Below are 15,401 nucleotides of genomic sequence, written 5' to 3'. Positions count from 1 at the left end.
TAGTTTCAACCAGTTTGCCCAGTAGTGAAGATAAGCTTACCAGCCTGTAATTGCCGGGATCGCCTCTGGAGCCTTTTTTAACACGAGCTGTGTAAACGTTCCCACTCAGGCTGGTGCTTGGGGTCTGACACCTCCCTCCGGCCAGGTTTCAGAGCCCAAACAGTAACCTCTACCCGCTATTTTCAGCCCTAAGTGTGAGTCCCAGTCTGTAGTCCCAGGCTCTGAGACTTGTTGCCTCTGGGTTTTTGCAGTGTAGCTGTACCCTCAATTCCCAGCCCTGGGTCTTAAACACTATCCCCCACCCCTTTCCAGAGAAATGAGGTGAAAGCTGGCTAGCCAGGGCCCCAGGCAGGGTGAGCGGGGTGTGTTCGAAGTTCCACCCCTGTTTCCTACAGCCATTGCTGGAGAGCACCCTGTCACTTGGCTGCTCACAAGGTAGGGCTCGTGGGCTCTGGAGGGGGCACTGCTGTGTATGTGGGCTTTTGAGGGAGGGGGAGATACAGGGGAACTATTTGAGCACGCCCTAAAATCCCATGGCAATAAGCCCTGAAATGAGAGGAATTCAGCTATGGTGAGCCATGCACCAAGGAGTCCTGGGGGGTCTCCTGGGAGTTGGAATTGGAAAAGCCAGACCAGTCTGTTCCGCCCTCAGGAGGATGGGACATGGATTGATATCATAATGGTGATGTGGCCGGATCCTGTACAAACTCTGGCTCAGATCTGAAAGCAGGCCTGCACCGACTTTACAAGGCCAAAGAATAGTTTGCACCTAAATTCAAAGATTTTAAGATGAGAAGGAACTGCTGTGAATATCTAGTGAGTCTGCTTGCCCTCCTGCATAACACAGGCCAGAGAACTTCCCTGCACCTGGTTTGCTTGCACCCAGCTTACCAAGCGATCCAGATCACTCTGTATCAGTGACTGCCCTCGGCGTGATTTACCCCTCCCCCAGTTCTGATGTCATCTGCACCGACATTATTACACCTTCCTCCCAAGGATCCCAAAGCATGTTACAAGCATGAATTAGTCCTCTGGTGAGGCCGGTCAGCACCGTTACCAACATTTTACAGGCAAGGAAACCAAGACACAGGACGGAGACGGGACTTGCCCACCATCACATGGTGAGGAAATGCTAGCGTTGGAAATAGAATCCAGGGCTCCTGGTCTATCCGCTGGAGTCCAGACACACCGTCCCTCTCCTCGGCTCACCCTCTGGCACTGCCTTCCAGCGCGGGGAACAGAATTCGTCGAGCTCCCTGCTCTAGCCACAGCCTGAGCTCCGGAGTCTCTGTTTCGTTGGCAAGAGCTGGAGATCATAATGCCACCAAGTGCAGAACTCAGTCAGAACAGCTTCATGCCCTACCCTGTGCCTGCTGAGCAGGCTAGTCCCAGAGCCCTGTGTCCAGGCCTCTCCAGGTTTCCCCTCCTCCACTTCCCTCACAGGGGGCTTTGTCTCCTCCCAAGAGTCTGTTACTTGTTTGGGATCTGAGATGGCGCTTTCCGCAGTAATGTAACCCAAATTGCTGCACTTTGCCTGCAGTGAGCTTTGTCTGGGGCCAGATCTACAGGTCTTGGGCTAAGCCACAATCTTTGGGGCTGCTCATAGCCTTTGGCAACCCCTGGGCTCCCTGAGCTAGGCACTGGCAGAGGGAGGTGGGGTGCATGGGCTTTGAGGGCAGCTCTGGCGCGGTGGAGGGCACTGTCCCAGAACTGGGGAACCCCCCTCCCTCCACACTGTCCTTGGTGAGAGAACCCTCCACCCCTCTGTACGGTCTGGAGAGGGGGCTGGTACCGGTGCTCTGGGGTCCCCTTCATATGGGCCTGTCCAGTGTGTACTGGCAGGAGCTGGGGCTTGTAGCTGGGCGTGGCAGGACCTCGAGGCCAAGGGGCTGGGGCTGCTTTGCCCGGAGTCTCACCCCTGCCAGGCTTGCGTTGCAGGGGTCCCTGTACATGTAAGGCGAAGCTTCGGGTCCACAGGTGGGGGCGGGAGACCTGGCGGGGCCAGCCAGGCTGTTGAAGTTCTCCAGGGCCGGGACCCTGGGCATGGAGGCTGTTGCCACCCCTGGGAACATGGCTTGTGGGGAGAAGGAATTGAAATCCACAGCACTGAAGAGCTGGAAACCTTTGCCGGGGAGGGGGCTGGCCTGGAAGCCCTTGGGGGCCCAGCTGTTGTAGGAGTAGCTGGGGTAGAGGTCTTCATACGGGCCCCTGGGCAGAGCGTTCAGCTGGGGGCCAAAGCCCCCCTTGCACAGCTCAGTCTGCAGGTGCCGCTCCTTCTTCCGCCACTTGGCTCTGCGGTTCTTAAACCAGACCTTCAGAGAGAGAGAGTGGGGAGGGGAGACAAGCCTGCTTTGAGCTCAGTGGCACAGCAGCCAGCATTGCAGCTAGTCAACCTGCCTCCCACTTCTCAGCAGCTTGTGCCATCCCTGCCTCAGCCAGGAGAGACTCCTGGGCATCCCCAGCTGGGGGCTGTTTGGTGGGGCTCGTCCCTGCTGCTAGCAGGTGAGCCCACATCCCCCAAAGCACCCTCCTTCCCCAGTTGGCAGAGGGGCCAGGGACTGAACGACCCCTAGAGGCTGAATCCCTGTCTCCAGTACAAGCATGGGGCTTGCCCGGGCATTGCAGACATGGTCCCGGCTCGGAGAATAAGGCTCTAGGGATGCCAAGCTGGCATCTTCTCAGCACTATGGGGCCCCATCCAACCTGGTACCAACTTTCTGAGCTCAGTGGAGCTGCACCGGCTCACACCAGGTCTGAAACTGGCCCAAACAGCAGCCCTAGTCACCCCAGCACCTGGAATGACCCTGGCAGTTTTGTCTCCCTCTGTGACGAATTCCTATGCCCCAGTACGGGGGTCTGTCCCAAACCCACAGACTCACTCAGCCCCTGTGATGAGCTTTGCCAGTCTCTGCCCATGCAAGCCCTCCAAGCTGCACACAGGGCAGGGAAAGCCCAAGCTCTGTGGCACCAGAGGGATTATGGCAGCATGGCAGGAGTCAAAGGGCTGCCCCTGCATTCCACTCGAGCCCCAGGTGACGTGGATAGGAATTGCTTCCTGACTCGACAGGAGTTGCTGAGAGACGTCCTCTTCCCACCATTACCAGGCCTGTACAGCAAAGGGTTCCTGGCCCTGCCATCGGCACTTGTAACATACTGGCACAATGTGCACTGTATGCTTCTGTAGTGGAGGACCTGCCAGAGGACAATGGTCTACTATTGCTACCAGCTAATGGAGCGACTTCTTCAGCATATGACTGGAATTCTGTGCTGCCGCGCTCCTCTGGAGGCTCTCACACAAACCCCACTCATCTGAAGGCCCCGCACTGTAAAAGCTACAGTTGGAGGGGAAGGCAGACCATAGGCTGAGCCATTGCAGCCCATCAGGCCTGGACTGCCCCCTACTGGAGTATCTGAGGAGGCACCTGCTTACCCTGATCCTGGGTTCTGCCAGGTTGGTCCAGCCTGCGATCTCCTCCCTGGTGCTCATGTCTGGGTAGCGGTTGCGCTGGAAGGTGGCCTCCAGCTCCTGCAGCTGCTGGCTGGTGAAGTGAGTCCTTTGCCTCCGCAGCTTCTTCTTGCCTGGGTTCAGCTCCTCTTCGCCGCTGGAGCCGGATGACTTGTACCGCGAGTTCTCCCCATTCTCTGCTGCAGAAAGCCGCGGGGAGGAGGGGTTCAGTGGGAGAACCACCATGTGGGCGAGCCCAAAGCTAAACACAGGAGGCCCTGCAGCATGAACCAAGGAGCCTGGAGTGCTGTCACAGATCCCAGGCCACTGGGGATGGGCCCACAGGGGACATGTCACGCATCCCTGGGTTCCATTAGCACATACAGCACTGGAGTGTCCTTCTCTGCCAAGACAGCAGGGCTCACTCAGGCCAGCAGAGGCTTCGGAGAAGAGAGCGGGGCTTGTGGTTATGGAATGAGTCTGAGAGCTGGGTTGAGCCTTCTCCTGGGTCAACCTCCCGCTCCCAGAGGCAGGGACAGGCACACCCCCCCCCCCCCAGAAAGAAGTTATAGCCAGGTCTGTCAATTAATCGCAGTTACCTCAAGCAATTAATGCAAAACCAATTAACTAGATTAAAAACATAGTCGCGATTAATAGCGGTTTTCATTGCACTGTTAAACCAAAATACGACCCCAATTGAAATGGATTATTAATATTTTTGGATGTTTTTCTACCTTTTCAAATATATTGATTTCAATTACAACAGAGGATGCAAAGTGTGTAGCGCTCACTTTATATTAATTATAAATATTTGCACAGTTAAAAAAAAGATACGGTATTTTTCAATTCACCTCATGCAAATTCTGTAGTGCAATCTCTTTATCGTGAACCTGCAACTTACAAATGTAGAATTATTATTTTTTTACATAGCTGCACTCAAAAACAAAACAACTTAAAACTTTAGAGCCTGCAAGTCCACTCAGTCCTACTTCTTGTTCAGCCAATCGCTGAGACAAACTAGTTTGTTTACATTTATGGGAGATAATGCTGCCTGCTTCTTATTTACAATGTCACCTGAAAGTCAGAACAGGCCTTCACCTGGCACTGTTATAGCCATTGTTGCAAGGTATTTACGAGCCAGATATGCTAAACATTTGCATGCCCTGTCATGCTTCGATCCCCATTCCAGAGGACGTGTTCCATGCTGAATTGGAATTGATGTTCTGTTATTGTTTAACAGTGCAATTAAAACTGTGATTAACCGTGACTGTTTTTTTAAGTTTGCAATTAATTGGGATTCCTTTTTAAAATCATTTGACAACGTGGCCAGCTCTCTAACGCACAGAGGACACAGGGCAGGAGAGCTTGGAAGCCAGCAGCTTCGAAATCAGACACTGCAGGGATGGAAGAATTATATCAAAAAGAAGATTGAGAGGTGACTTGATTACAGCGTATATGTAGATGGGGGTGAAATACCAGGCACTAAAAGGCTCTTTCGTTGGGCTGAGAAAGGCAGAGCAAGACCCAGTGGGTGGAAGCTGAAGCCAGACACATTCCAATTAGAAAAGGCACCAATTGTTAAGAGTGAGGAGGAATGAACTCCGGCTCCTGATGGAAGCCTGTCTGCCTTTCTGCAAGATGTGTCAGTCAAACACATGTCATTGGGCTGAGTTCAGGGGTGCCAGGGGGACATTCTCTGGCCTGTGCTATATGGGGGCAGACTGGATGATTTAATGGTCCCTTTGTAGCAAGCCTCACCCTGGCACTGGCACCTGCTGCAGCGGTGATGCAGCAGCACCAGTGTGCTGTCCTGGGGAGAGAGACAGCCAGTGAGGGCAGCTTAAGCTGAAGAGGGGGCGAAGAATCAAGCTGGTGAGCTAGTGGACGAACCAGAGTGTGGATTGGAGGTGAGGTGATCAAATACAAGATGAGCAGGAGACTAGAGTAGGGCATGGGAAGTGAGAAGGAGGAAAGAAGGAAAACAGGGAAAGTTTCAGGTCAGGAGAAGCAGAAAAAAACAGACCTGGGCATGTGAGCAGCACGGTGAGAGAAAGGAAGTAGAAGGAAATAAAATCTACAGACGCACCAGGGAGAGTATCCAGGAAAAACCCTGAAATTGGTGAAAAAGGAAATTGATCAAAAAGCTGTTAGATATAAACAGGTCCTAAAACCAGTAAAAAAGATGCCCACCCAGAGAGGACCTAAGTCCATGAACAGAGAGAACGACCGTTTGAAAAGCTGTTGACAGACCAAAGGTGCCTAGTGGACAAACGAGTGCGCAGTAGATGACAAAGCCCTGCTCATGGATGAACTCACTGCAAAGAGGTACAACCCCAAGACCCTTGAATCTAAGGAGCACGTCATGGCGAAGAGAAGCAAAGAGCAGGACGGCAAGAGTGGCGCTGGAGCTACGGCCAAGGAGAGGAAAAGCTGATTCTTCTCTGAAGTGATACAGTCTATTTTGCTGAGTAATCTCTTGTTCTTGTTAGTACCAGTGTGTTTGGCACTAGCTGCTCAGTGTGTACACGCTCACAAAGGTTACTGAGTTGGTAACCGAGAGTTTATTATTTTATGTAGGGAGTCGTTGGGAATGTTCTACATTATTTATCCTCCTCGTACAATTTGGGGTTTTTCCCTTATAAAGTTCGAAAACTTTAAAACCACCCCTTTTGTCTTGGTTTGCCTCTGCCTCGCCTCCCCGTTAACACCACCGAGCCTAGCTGGGTCACTGCACCCGCTGTCCTTAAATGCTATTAATCTAGACAGAGAGAGAGATTCCCTGCCAATAGAATGGATGGATCTAGCTTTGCAGGGACTTGGGGTTTCCTCCAGCTCTCAACCTACTGGCTTCCCTACATGCTCCACAGACTGATCATTTCCAGAATGAGGGTGGTTTGAAGCCATGAAGTGGCCCTTCTCTGGCTGAGTGACAGGGCAGGTGAGCCAGCGGTCCTGCAGGCAGGCTGCCCACATGTGCAAAGGCTCCTGGTGTAGTGGAATGCTAAACTGTGTTATACTGTTCAACCACTAGGTGGCAATGTGTGTAAAAGACCTCATTTAAATGAGCCTCAGACATGCCTGGCACAGCATTAAAGGATCTTATGATGAACACATGTGGTGTGTACAAGCAAGCTCTGTAGCCAGTCCATATCTGGTACAGGACTATGACATGGTGTCAGGAGTAAACTAAGAACACAAATAGCAGGAAAACAGCAACAAAGGTTGCAAACAGAAGGAACAAAGCAACAAAGGTTGCAGGATCTCATCAGCATGCCTTCAACGCCCCTCTTCAGTGGCCCCAAGAACATCAGCTTCGACAAACCTTCAGAAGGGACAGACTGGAAACAATATTTTGCAAGATTTAGCACTGCTATTCAACTCCACAAAGAAACTGGATATAGCGGTATCATCTTTAGCATATGCTATGGGGAAGCAGGCAGACCCTATCTTTAAATGGTTTGACTTTACTGAGGACACAAGTCACAAAGATGACTGTGAAAGGGTTCTGGCTATGTTTGATGCATAATTTATACCTCAGATAAATGGGGTTTGTGAAAGCGCGTGTTTTCACCAGCGAATTCAAGAATGAGGGGGAAATGTTGAATGTTTTATAAGAGCTCTGCATACATTGGCTGAAAACTGTGATTCTGGGAATGCAAAACATGAAAATATTGGTGACAGGCTGGGTATTTCACAGCAGTTACAGTTGAAGAGAGATTTAACCCTACATACAGCTATGCAGGTAGCAAAGCAGTCAGAATTAGTCAAACAGAACAAAGGGCAGGAGCAACTTGAAAATCTGAAACAAGCTGAGAAACTACAAACAGACACTTGAATGTTAAAAGTCAAGATCATAAAACCCCTGAGGCAAGGAGGGAGAACTTCCAGGCAAAGAGGGACCAATTCCAGCCTACATGCACAAGGTGTGGAAAAAGTCATATCCCAAGAGATGATGCATGTTCAGCCAGAGGCAAACAGTGTAATAAATACATGAAACATGGACATTTTGTAGTTGTTTGCTGTGTGAAAGCAGTCACGGAGTTGACTCATATTACAGTGGGAAGAACATCTCAACAGACCAACACTGTGGCATTTAATTTCAAAAGAGGGAACTATACAAAAATGAGGGGGTTAGTTAAACAAAAGTTAAAAGGTGCAGTGACTAAAGTGAAATCTCTGCAAGCTGCATGGGCGCTTTTTAAAGACACCATAATAGAGGCCCAACTTCAATGTATACCCCAAATTAAGAAACACAGTAAAAGAACTAAAAAAGAACCACCATGGCTTAACAACCATGTAAAAGAAGCAGTGAGAGATAAAAAGACTTCCTTTAAAAAGTGGAAGTCAAATCCGAGTGAGGCAAATAGAAAGGAGCACAAACACTGCCAACTCAAGTGCAAGAGTGTAATAAGAAAAGCCAAAGAGGAGTTCGAAGAACGGCTAGCCAAAAACTCCAAAGGTAATAACAAAATGTTTTTTAAGTACATCAGAAGCAGGAAGCCTGCTAAACAACCAGTGGGGCCCCTTGACGATCGAAATACAAAAGGAGCGCTTAAAGACGATAAAGTCATTGCGGAGAAACTAAATGGATTCTTTGCTTCAGTCTTCATGGCTGAGGATGTTAGGGAGAGTCCCAAACCTGAGCTGGCTTTTGTAGGTGACAAATCTGAGGAACTGTCACAGATTGAAGTGTCACTAGAGGAGGTTATGGAATTAATTGATAAACTGAACATTAACAAGTCACTGGGACCCGATGGCATTCACTCAAGAGTTCTGAAAGAACTCAAATGTGAAGTTGCGGAACTATTAACTAAGGTTTGTAACCTGTCCTTTAAATCGGCTTTGGTACCCAATGACTGGAAGTTAGCTAATGTAATGCCAATATTTAAAAAGGCCTCTAGAGGTGATCCCAGCAATTAGAGACCGGTAAGTCTAACGTCGGTACCGGGCAAATTAGTCGAAACAATAGTTAAGAATAAAATTGTCAGACACATAGAAAAACATAAACTCTTGAGCAATAGTCAACATGGTTTCTGTAAAGAGAAATTGTGTCTTACTAATCTATTAGAGTTCTTTGAAGGGGTCAACAAACATGTGGATAAGGGGGATCCAGTGGACATAGTGTACTTAGATTTCCAGAAAGCCTTTGACAAGGTCCCTCACCAAAGGCTGTTACGTAAATTAAGCTGTCATGGGATAAAAGGGAAGGTCCTTTCATGGACTGAGAACTGGCTAAAAGACAGGGAACAAATACTGGGCTAGATGGACCTTTGGTCTGACCCGGTACGGACGTTCTTATGTTCTTATTATGTTCTTACAGACAATGAAGAGCCATTATTTCTGGGATTTGTCTCTGGTGATGCCATAGAGCATAAGAACATAAGAACATAAGAAAGGCCGTACCGGGTCAGACCAAAGGTCCATCTAGCCCAGTATCTGTCTACCGACAGTGGCCAATGCCAGGTGCCCCTGAGGGAGTGAACCTAACAGGCAATGATCAAGTGATCTCTCTCCTGCCATCCATCTCCATCCTCTGACGAACAGAGGCTAGGGACACCATTCTTACCCATCCTGGCTAATAGCCATTTATGGACTTAGCCACCATGAATTTATCCAGTCCCCTTTTAAACATTGTTATAGTCCTAGCCTTCACAACCTCCTCAGGTAAGGAGTTCCACAAGTTGACTGTGCGCTGCGTGAAGAAGAACTTCCTTTTATTTGTTTTAAACCTGCTGCCTATTAATTTCATTTGGTGACCCCTAGTTCTTGTATTATGGGAATAAGTAAATAACTTTTCCTTATCCACTTTCTCAACATCACTCATGATTTTATATACCTCTATCATGTCCCCCCTTAGTCTTCTCTTTTCCAAACTGAAGAGTCCTAGCCTCTTTAATCTTTCCTCATATGGACCCTCTCTAAACCCCTAATCATTTTAGTTGCTCTTTCTGAACCTTTTCTAGTGCTAGAATATCTTTTTGAGGTGAGGAGACCACATCTGTACACAGTATTCGAGATGTGGGCGTACCATGGATTTATATAAGGGCAATAATATATTCTCAGTCTTATTCTCTATCCCCTTTTAATGATTCCTAACATCCTGTTTGCTTTTTAACTGCCTCTGCACACTGCGTGGACATCATCAGAGAAATATCCAAGATAACTCCAAGATCTTATTCCTGACTCGTTGTAGCTAAATTAGCCCCCATCATGTTGTATGTATAGTTGGGGTTATTTTTTCAATGTGCATTACTTTACATTTATCCACATTAAATTTCATTTGCCATTTTGTTGCCCAATCACTTAGTTTTGTGAGATCTTTTTGAAGTTCTTCACAATCTGCTTTGGTCTTAACTATCTTGAGTAGTTTAGTATCATCTGCAAACTTTGCCACTTCACTGTTTACCCCTTTCTCCAGATCATTTATGAATAAATTGAATAGGATTGGTCCTAGGACTGACCCTTGGGAACACCACTAGTTACCCTCTCCATTCTGAGAATTTACCATTAATTCCTACCCTTTGTTCCCTGTCCTTTAACCAGTTCTCAATCCATGAAAGGACCTTTCCTTTATCCCATGACAGCTTAATTTACGTAAGAGCCTTTGGTGAGGGACCTTGTCAAAGGCTTTCTGGAAATCTAAGTACACTATGTCCACCGGATCCCCTTGTCCACATGTTTGTTGACCCTTCAAAGAACTCTAATAGATTAGTAAGACACGATTTCCTTTACAGAAACCATGTTGACTATTGCTCAAGAGTTTATGTTTTTCTATGTGTCTGACAATTTTATTCTTTACTATTGTTTCAACTAATTTGCCCGGTACCGACGTTAGACTTACCGGTCTGTAATTGCCAGGATCACCCCTAGAGCCCTTTTTAAATATTGGCGTTACATTAGCTAACTTCCAGTCATTGGGTACCGAAGCCGATTTAAAGGACAGGTTACAAACCTTAGTTAATAGTTCTGCAACTTCACATTTGAGTTCTTTCAGAACTCTTGGGTGAATGCCATCTGGTCCCGTGACTTGTTAATGTTGAGTTTATCAATTAATTCCAAAACCTCCTCTAGTGATACTTCAATCTGTGACAGTTCCTCAGATTTGTCACCTACAAAAGCCAGCTCAGGTTTGGGAATCTCCCTAACATCCTCAGCCGTGAAGACTGAAGCAAAGAATCCATTTAGTTTCTCCGCAATGACTTTATCATCTTTAAGCGCTCCTTTTGTATTTTCATCGTCAAGGGGCCCCACTGGTTGTTTAGCAGGCTTCCTGCTTCTGATGTACTTAAAAAACATTTTGTTATTACCTTTGGAGTTTTTGGCTAGCCGTTCTTCAAACTCCTCTTTGGCTTTTCTTATTACACTCTTGCACTTAAGTTGGCAGTGTTTGTGCTCCTTTCTATTTGCCTCACTAGGATTTGACTTCCACTTTTTAAAGGAAGTCTTTTTATCTCTCACTGCTTCTTTTACATGGTTGTTAAGCCACGGTGGCTCTTTTTTAGTTCTTTTACTGTTTTTCTTAATTTGGGGTATACATTGAAGTTGGGCCTCGATTGTGGTGTCTTTAAAAGGGCCCACGAACTTGCAGGATTTCACTTTAGTCACTGTACCTTTTAACTTTTGTCTAACTAACCCCCTCATTTTTGTATAGTTCCCCCTTTTGAAATTAAAGGCCACAGTGTTAGGCAGTTGAGATGTTCTTCCCACCACAGGGATGCTGAATGCTATTGTATTATGGTCACTATTTCCAAGTGGTCCTGCTATAGTTACCTCTTGGACCAGCTCCTGCGCTCCACTCAGGATTAAATCTAGAGTCGCCTCTCCCCTTGTGGGTTCCCGTACCAGCTGCTCCATGAAGCAGTCATTTAAAGTATCGAGAAATTTTATCTCTGCATTTCGTCCTGAAGTGAAATGTTCCCAGTCAATATGGGGATAATTGAAATCCCCCACTATTATTGGGTTCTTAATTTTGATAGCCTCTCTAATTTCCCTTAGCATTTCATCATCACTATTACTGTCCTGGTCAGGTGGTCGATAATAGATCCCTACTGTTATATTTTTACTAGAGCATGAAATTTTTATCCATAGAGACTCTATGGAACCTATGGATTCGCTTAAGATTTTTACTTCATTTGAATCTACACTTTCTTTAACATATAGTGCCACTCCTCCCCCTGCACGGCCTGTTCTGTCCTTCCGATATATTTTGTACCCCGGAATGATTGTGTCCCATTGATTGCTCTCAGTCCACCAGGTTTCTGTGATGCCTATTATATCTATATCCTCCTTTATCACAAGGCACTCTAGTTCACCAATCTTATTATTTAGACTTCTGGCATTTGTGTACAAGCACTTTAAAAACTTGTCCCTGTTTATTAGCCTGCCTTTTTCTGATGTGCCAGATTCTTTTTTATGTGACTGTTTATCATCTGATCCGGCCCTTACATTATACTTCTCATTCCTCTGCTCCTGACTGTAACCTGGAGATTCTCTATCATCAGACTCTCCCCTAAGAGAAGTCTGTGTCCGATCCACACGCTCCTCTGCAGCAGTCGGCTTTCCCCCATCTCCTAGTTTAAAAACTGCTCTACAACCAGAGCCTGCCTGGAGAGTGAAATTGAATAACGATGGCAAGACTATTGACTTTAAAACTGATTCAGGAGTTGATGTCACAGTCAGCTCCCAGAGCTGAAGTCACCTGACACAGCCCTGACTTGCCTGGGAGACAGGGGCGGCTCCAGGCCCCAGCACGCCAAGCGCGTGCTTGGGGCGGCATGCCGCGGGGGGCTCTCTGCCGGTTGCCAGGAGGGCGGCAGGCGGCTCCGGTGGACCTCCCGCAGGCGTGCCTGCGGAGGGTCCGCTGGTCCCACGGCTTCGGTGGAGCATCTGCAGGCGTGCCTGCGGGAGGTCCACTGGAGCCGCGGGACCAGTGGACCCTCCGCAGGCACATCTGCAGGAGGTCCACCGGAGCCGTGGGACCGGCGACAGGCAGAGCGCCCCGCGCCGTGCCGCCGTGCTTGGGGCGGCGAAATTGCTAGAGCCGCCCCTGCCGGGAGGTATTCTGAATTACATGGACCAGTTGATCACAGACACAACCTACAAAGACAAAAACTATGAATTCAGAGTGTATATGATCAAAGAACCACAGACCAACAGCCTTCTCAGCCACAGCATGGACACCATGATGGGCCTAGTGAGAAAGGTGGAAGAACTTGAGAGAGGATTTCATGATATTGGACTTTTGAAAGGAGATCCAGTACAATTCCACTTAAGAGACAATGCTGTACTATGCAGTGTACAGACACCTCTACCGGAGAGACTTTGGAAGAGCCTAGCTGCAGATTCATCTGAATTCAGAGAATCAAAGGATCTTATGATGAACATAGGTGGGGTTTATAAGCAAGCTCTGTAGCCAGTCCACATCTGGTACAGGAGCATGACACTTAGGGAGGCCAGATTTTCTCGTGGGAACAGGGTCCTGGGAATCAGGATTGTAGGCCCACCTCAGCACGCTGTGATTCAGAATTCCTGGGTTCTGTTTGCAGTTCTGCTACTGCCTCACTCCATGACCTCAGGCATGTCCCTGCCCTTCTCTGTGCCTCGGTTTCCCTAGTTGTGAAATGGCTGATAATAATCCAGCAAATCACAGGGCTTGGATTGTCTGTGGCTTTCTTTGTGGGATTTGTTACTCTCCCATCCCAAGTCTAGGGCTCAAATGATCCTCAAAGCAAACATGGCAGAGTTGCCCACTGCAGAAAGATATCCTCCTCCGAGGAGCCTAGCAGGGGGGTGGGTTTGCTCTCAATTTAGCCCAAGTTGAGGGGCTTGCAAACTACAGGCAATCTTTCAGCCCAGCCAGGACGGGGTGGAGCCCTAATGATGCCTCTACCTCCCAGGCCAGTGTAGAATGAACTTATCTGTGGTCGGCTGGGAGGGCTTGAGTGCTTTGGGATCCCCAGATGAGAGGGCTGGGATGGAGATGGGCAGAGCGCTGCTTGAAGTGTCCACCCAGCCCTTGCTGGGGGTCCCTTGGCCATATCTCAGGGCAAACAGGGTGTCTTCTCTTATACCAGCCTTGCCGTCAGCAGGTGCAACCCCACTGACTCCAGAGGGGTAACACTCCATCTCACCAAGCTGGGTCTCAGCACAGGGCTGTGTTGGGCTGCAAGCACTGGGCACAATGCCCACAGGCAGAACACTTCTCCCGCACTTCGTGCAGCTGCCCTCATCTCCTGGCCTGGCTCTGCAGGGCTCAGGCCATGTCCTTGAGCAGGCATTGGGTGGTGGGTGGCAAGAGCAGGGAGGAGTAGGAAGCCAGGGGAACCCACGTTAGCTTGGCACCTATGCCTTGATCAGCTAGAGAGTGGATCTCCCACCACCATCTGGGCAGGCGAGAACACTGGTACTTGGCATTGCAAAGGGCAGCATCTTTGCTAGGGTGGTTCAGAGGAGCGATCCTACAGTTTGCTTGCCTGTGTCCAAGGAGCTGCGGTAGGGCTTATCGGCAGCAGGAGGCCTAGCCAGGTATCCTCAGGGAGAATTACAGTGAGGGGCAGGGCCCAAGAGAAAGGAGAAGAAAAGGGTGAAGGGGGCAGCATCGGCCCGTTTGTTGGCTTGTCCCAAGGGACTTGCCTGGGGAGTTTCTAACAGTTAGTGTTACTGGTCCCAGTTCTGAAACGCTCACTCCAGCCAGCCAGTCACTGACTCCAGGAGAGGATTCTACACAAAGGGAGATGTCAGGATTGGGCCAGTTAACAATACAGTCTCCGTTAATACCCAGCTGGTTCCGTGCTCCATTTCTAGGGCGTGGTCCTGCTTGCTCGTACCACCAAAGAGAACACATGCTACCACCGGTAACCCTCACAGGTGGAGCTGCTCCCAGTTGGTGTAACAGTCTCTGGGAAGATCTACCAGGATTGGGCTGTGCCCCAAGGACCTCTGGATGCCAGTGGGCACGGGAATACATGGCGGGACAAGTATCGGGGGTAGCCGTGTTAGTCTGTATCCACAAAAACAACAAGGAGTCCGGTGGCACCTTAAAGACTAACAGCTTTATTTGGGTATAAGCTTTCATGGTTAAAAAACCCACTTCTTCAAATGCAAAGCTTATGCCCAAATACATCTGTTAGTCTTTAAGGTGCTGCCGGTCTCCTCATTGTTTTTACGGGGGGACAGGGATCCCTAGGTTCACCAAAAGAATGTCATGTAAGGTCTCTATGGAAAGCCTGTGTCATGCTGATCATCATACCCACTGCAGGAAGTACGTATGGATGTTGTGTAAGGAGTTATGGATATACTCAAAAATTGTGTTCTTCAAATCTGTGACTAAGAACTGGTCACCAGAAAGGTGTAAAGCAGGTTTTCTGTCAGGCAAGAAATGTTTCTCTGTCCATCTGTTCACATGTAAATCCAGGGTTGTGTGGCTCAGAACAGGCCTCCTTTGGCAGTCTATGCTGGGGCTAATGAAGGCTTGTGCAATTTGCAGAGAGATTTAAGGAAAAAGTGAACCAGCAGAGGAGAGCCCGATTGAGAAGGACAATGAACATTTGGGGGTATCACTAGGGGGTATGGAGGTACACCCTCCTTCCTTCCATCTGGGAGGACAAGCTGTCTGCGCGCTTGATCTTATGAAGGGGGGATCTCAGCCAAAGTGGTGGAAAATGCTGGGGAAAGAACTTGGGATAAACTATCCTGTAGGAGTCAGGGAAATGTCTTGTTAGTTAGGCCCTAGGAAGCATGTGATGATTTTGTGTTCTATGTTTCCCACATTCTTACTCACAACCACTTGAATCTCTGCTCTTTGCTAATACATGTATTTGTGGTTTCACTAAACCTGGCTCTCCGTGCTGTATGTTAAGTAGAGTTGGGGTCTTGAGCTGAGTCTTGCAAGCTGGGGTGTGCTGTTCCTTTGGGAAGAGCGGATCTGAGAGTTCTGCAGTGGCTCGGGGCCTGGGCA

General features: G+C 48.5%; 1 protein-coding gene across 1 annotated transcript in view; it reads right to left on the bottom strand.

Moving 5' to 3' along the window:
* Nucleotides 1-1,547: 1,547 nt before the first annotated feature.
* Nucleotides 1,548-15,401, bottom strand: part of LOC120398158 (pituitary homeobox 2-like) — a 45,043-nt gene continuing 31,189 nt past the window's right edge. The window contains exons 2-3 of the mRNA XM_039525269.1: nt 3,431-3,645; nt 1,548-2,312 (exon numbers count right to left, since the gene is read on the bottom strand). Of these exons, the coding sequence (XP_039381203.1) occupies nt 1,812-2,312; nt 3,431-3,645 (716 nt within the window). The 3' untranslated portion in view covers nt 1,548-1,811. The remainder of the gene's footprint in view (nt 2,313-3,430; nt 3,646-15,401) is intronic.

This window comes from Mauremys reevesii, linkage group 2, assembly GCF_016161935.1.
Source record: "Mauremys reevesii isolate NIE-2019 linkage group 2, ASM1616193v1, whole genome shotgun sequence".
NCBI classification, from domain to species: domain Eukaryota; kingdom Metazoa; phylum Chordata; order Testudines; family Geoemydidae; genus Mauremys; species Mauremys reevesii.
This window is presented reverse-complemented; position numbering and strand designations above follow the sequence as displayed.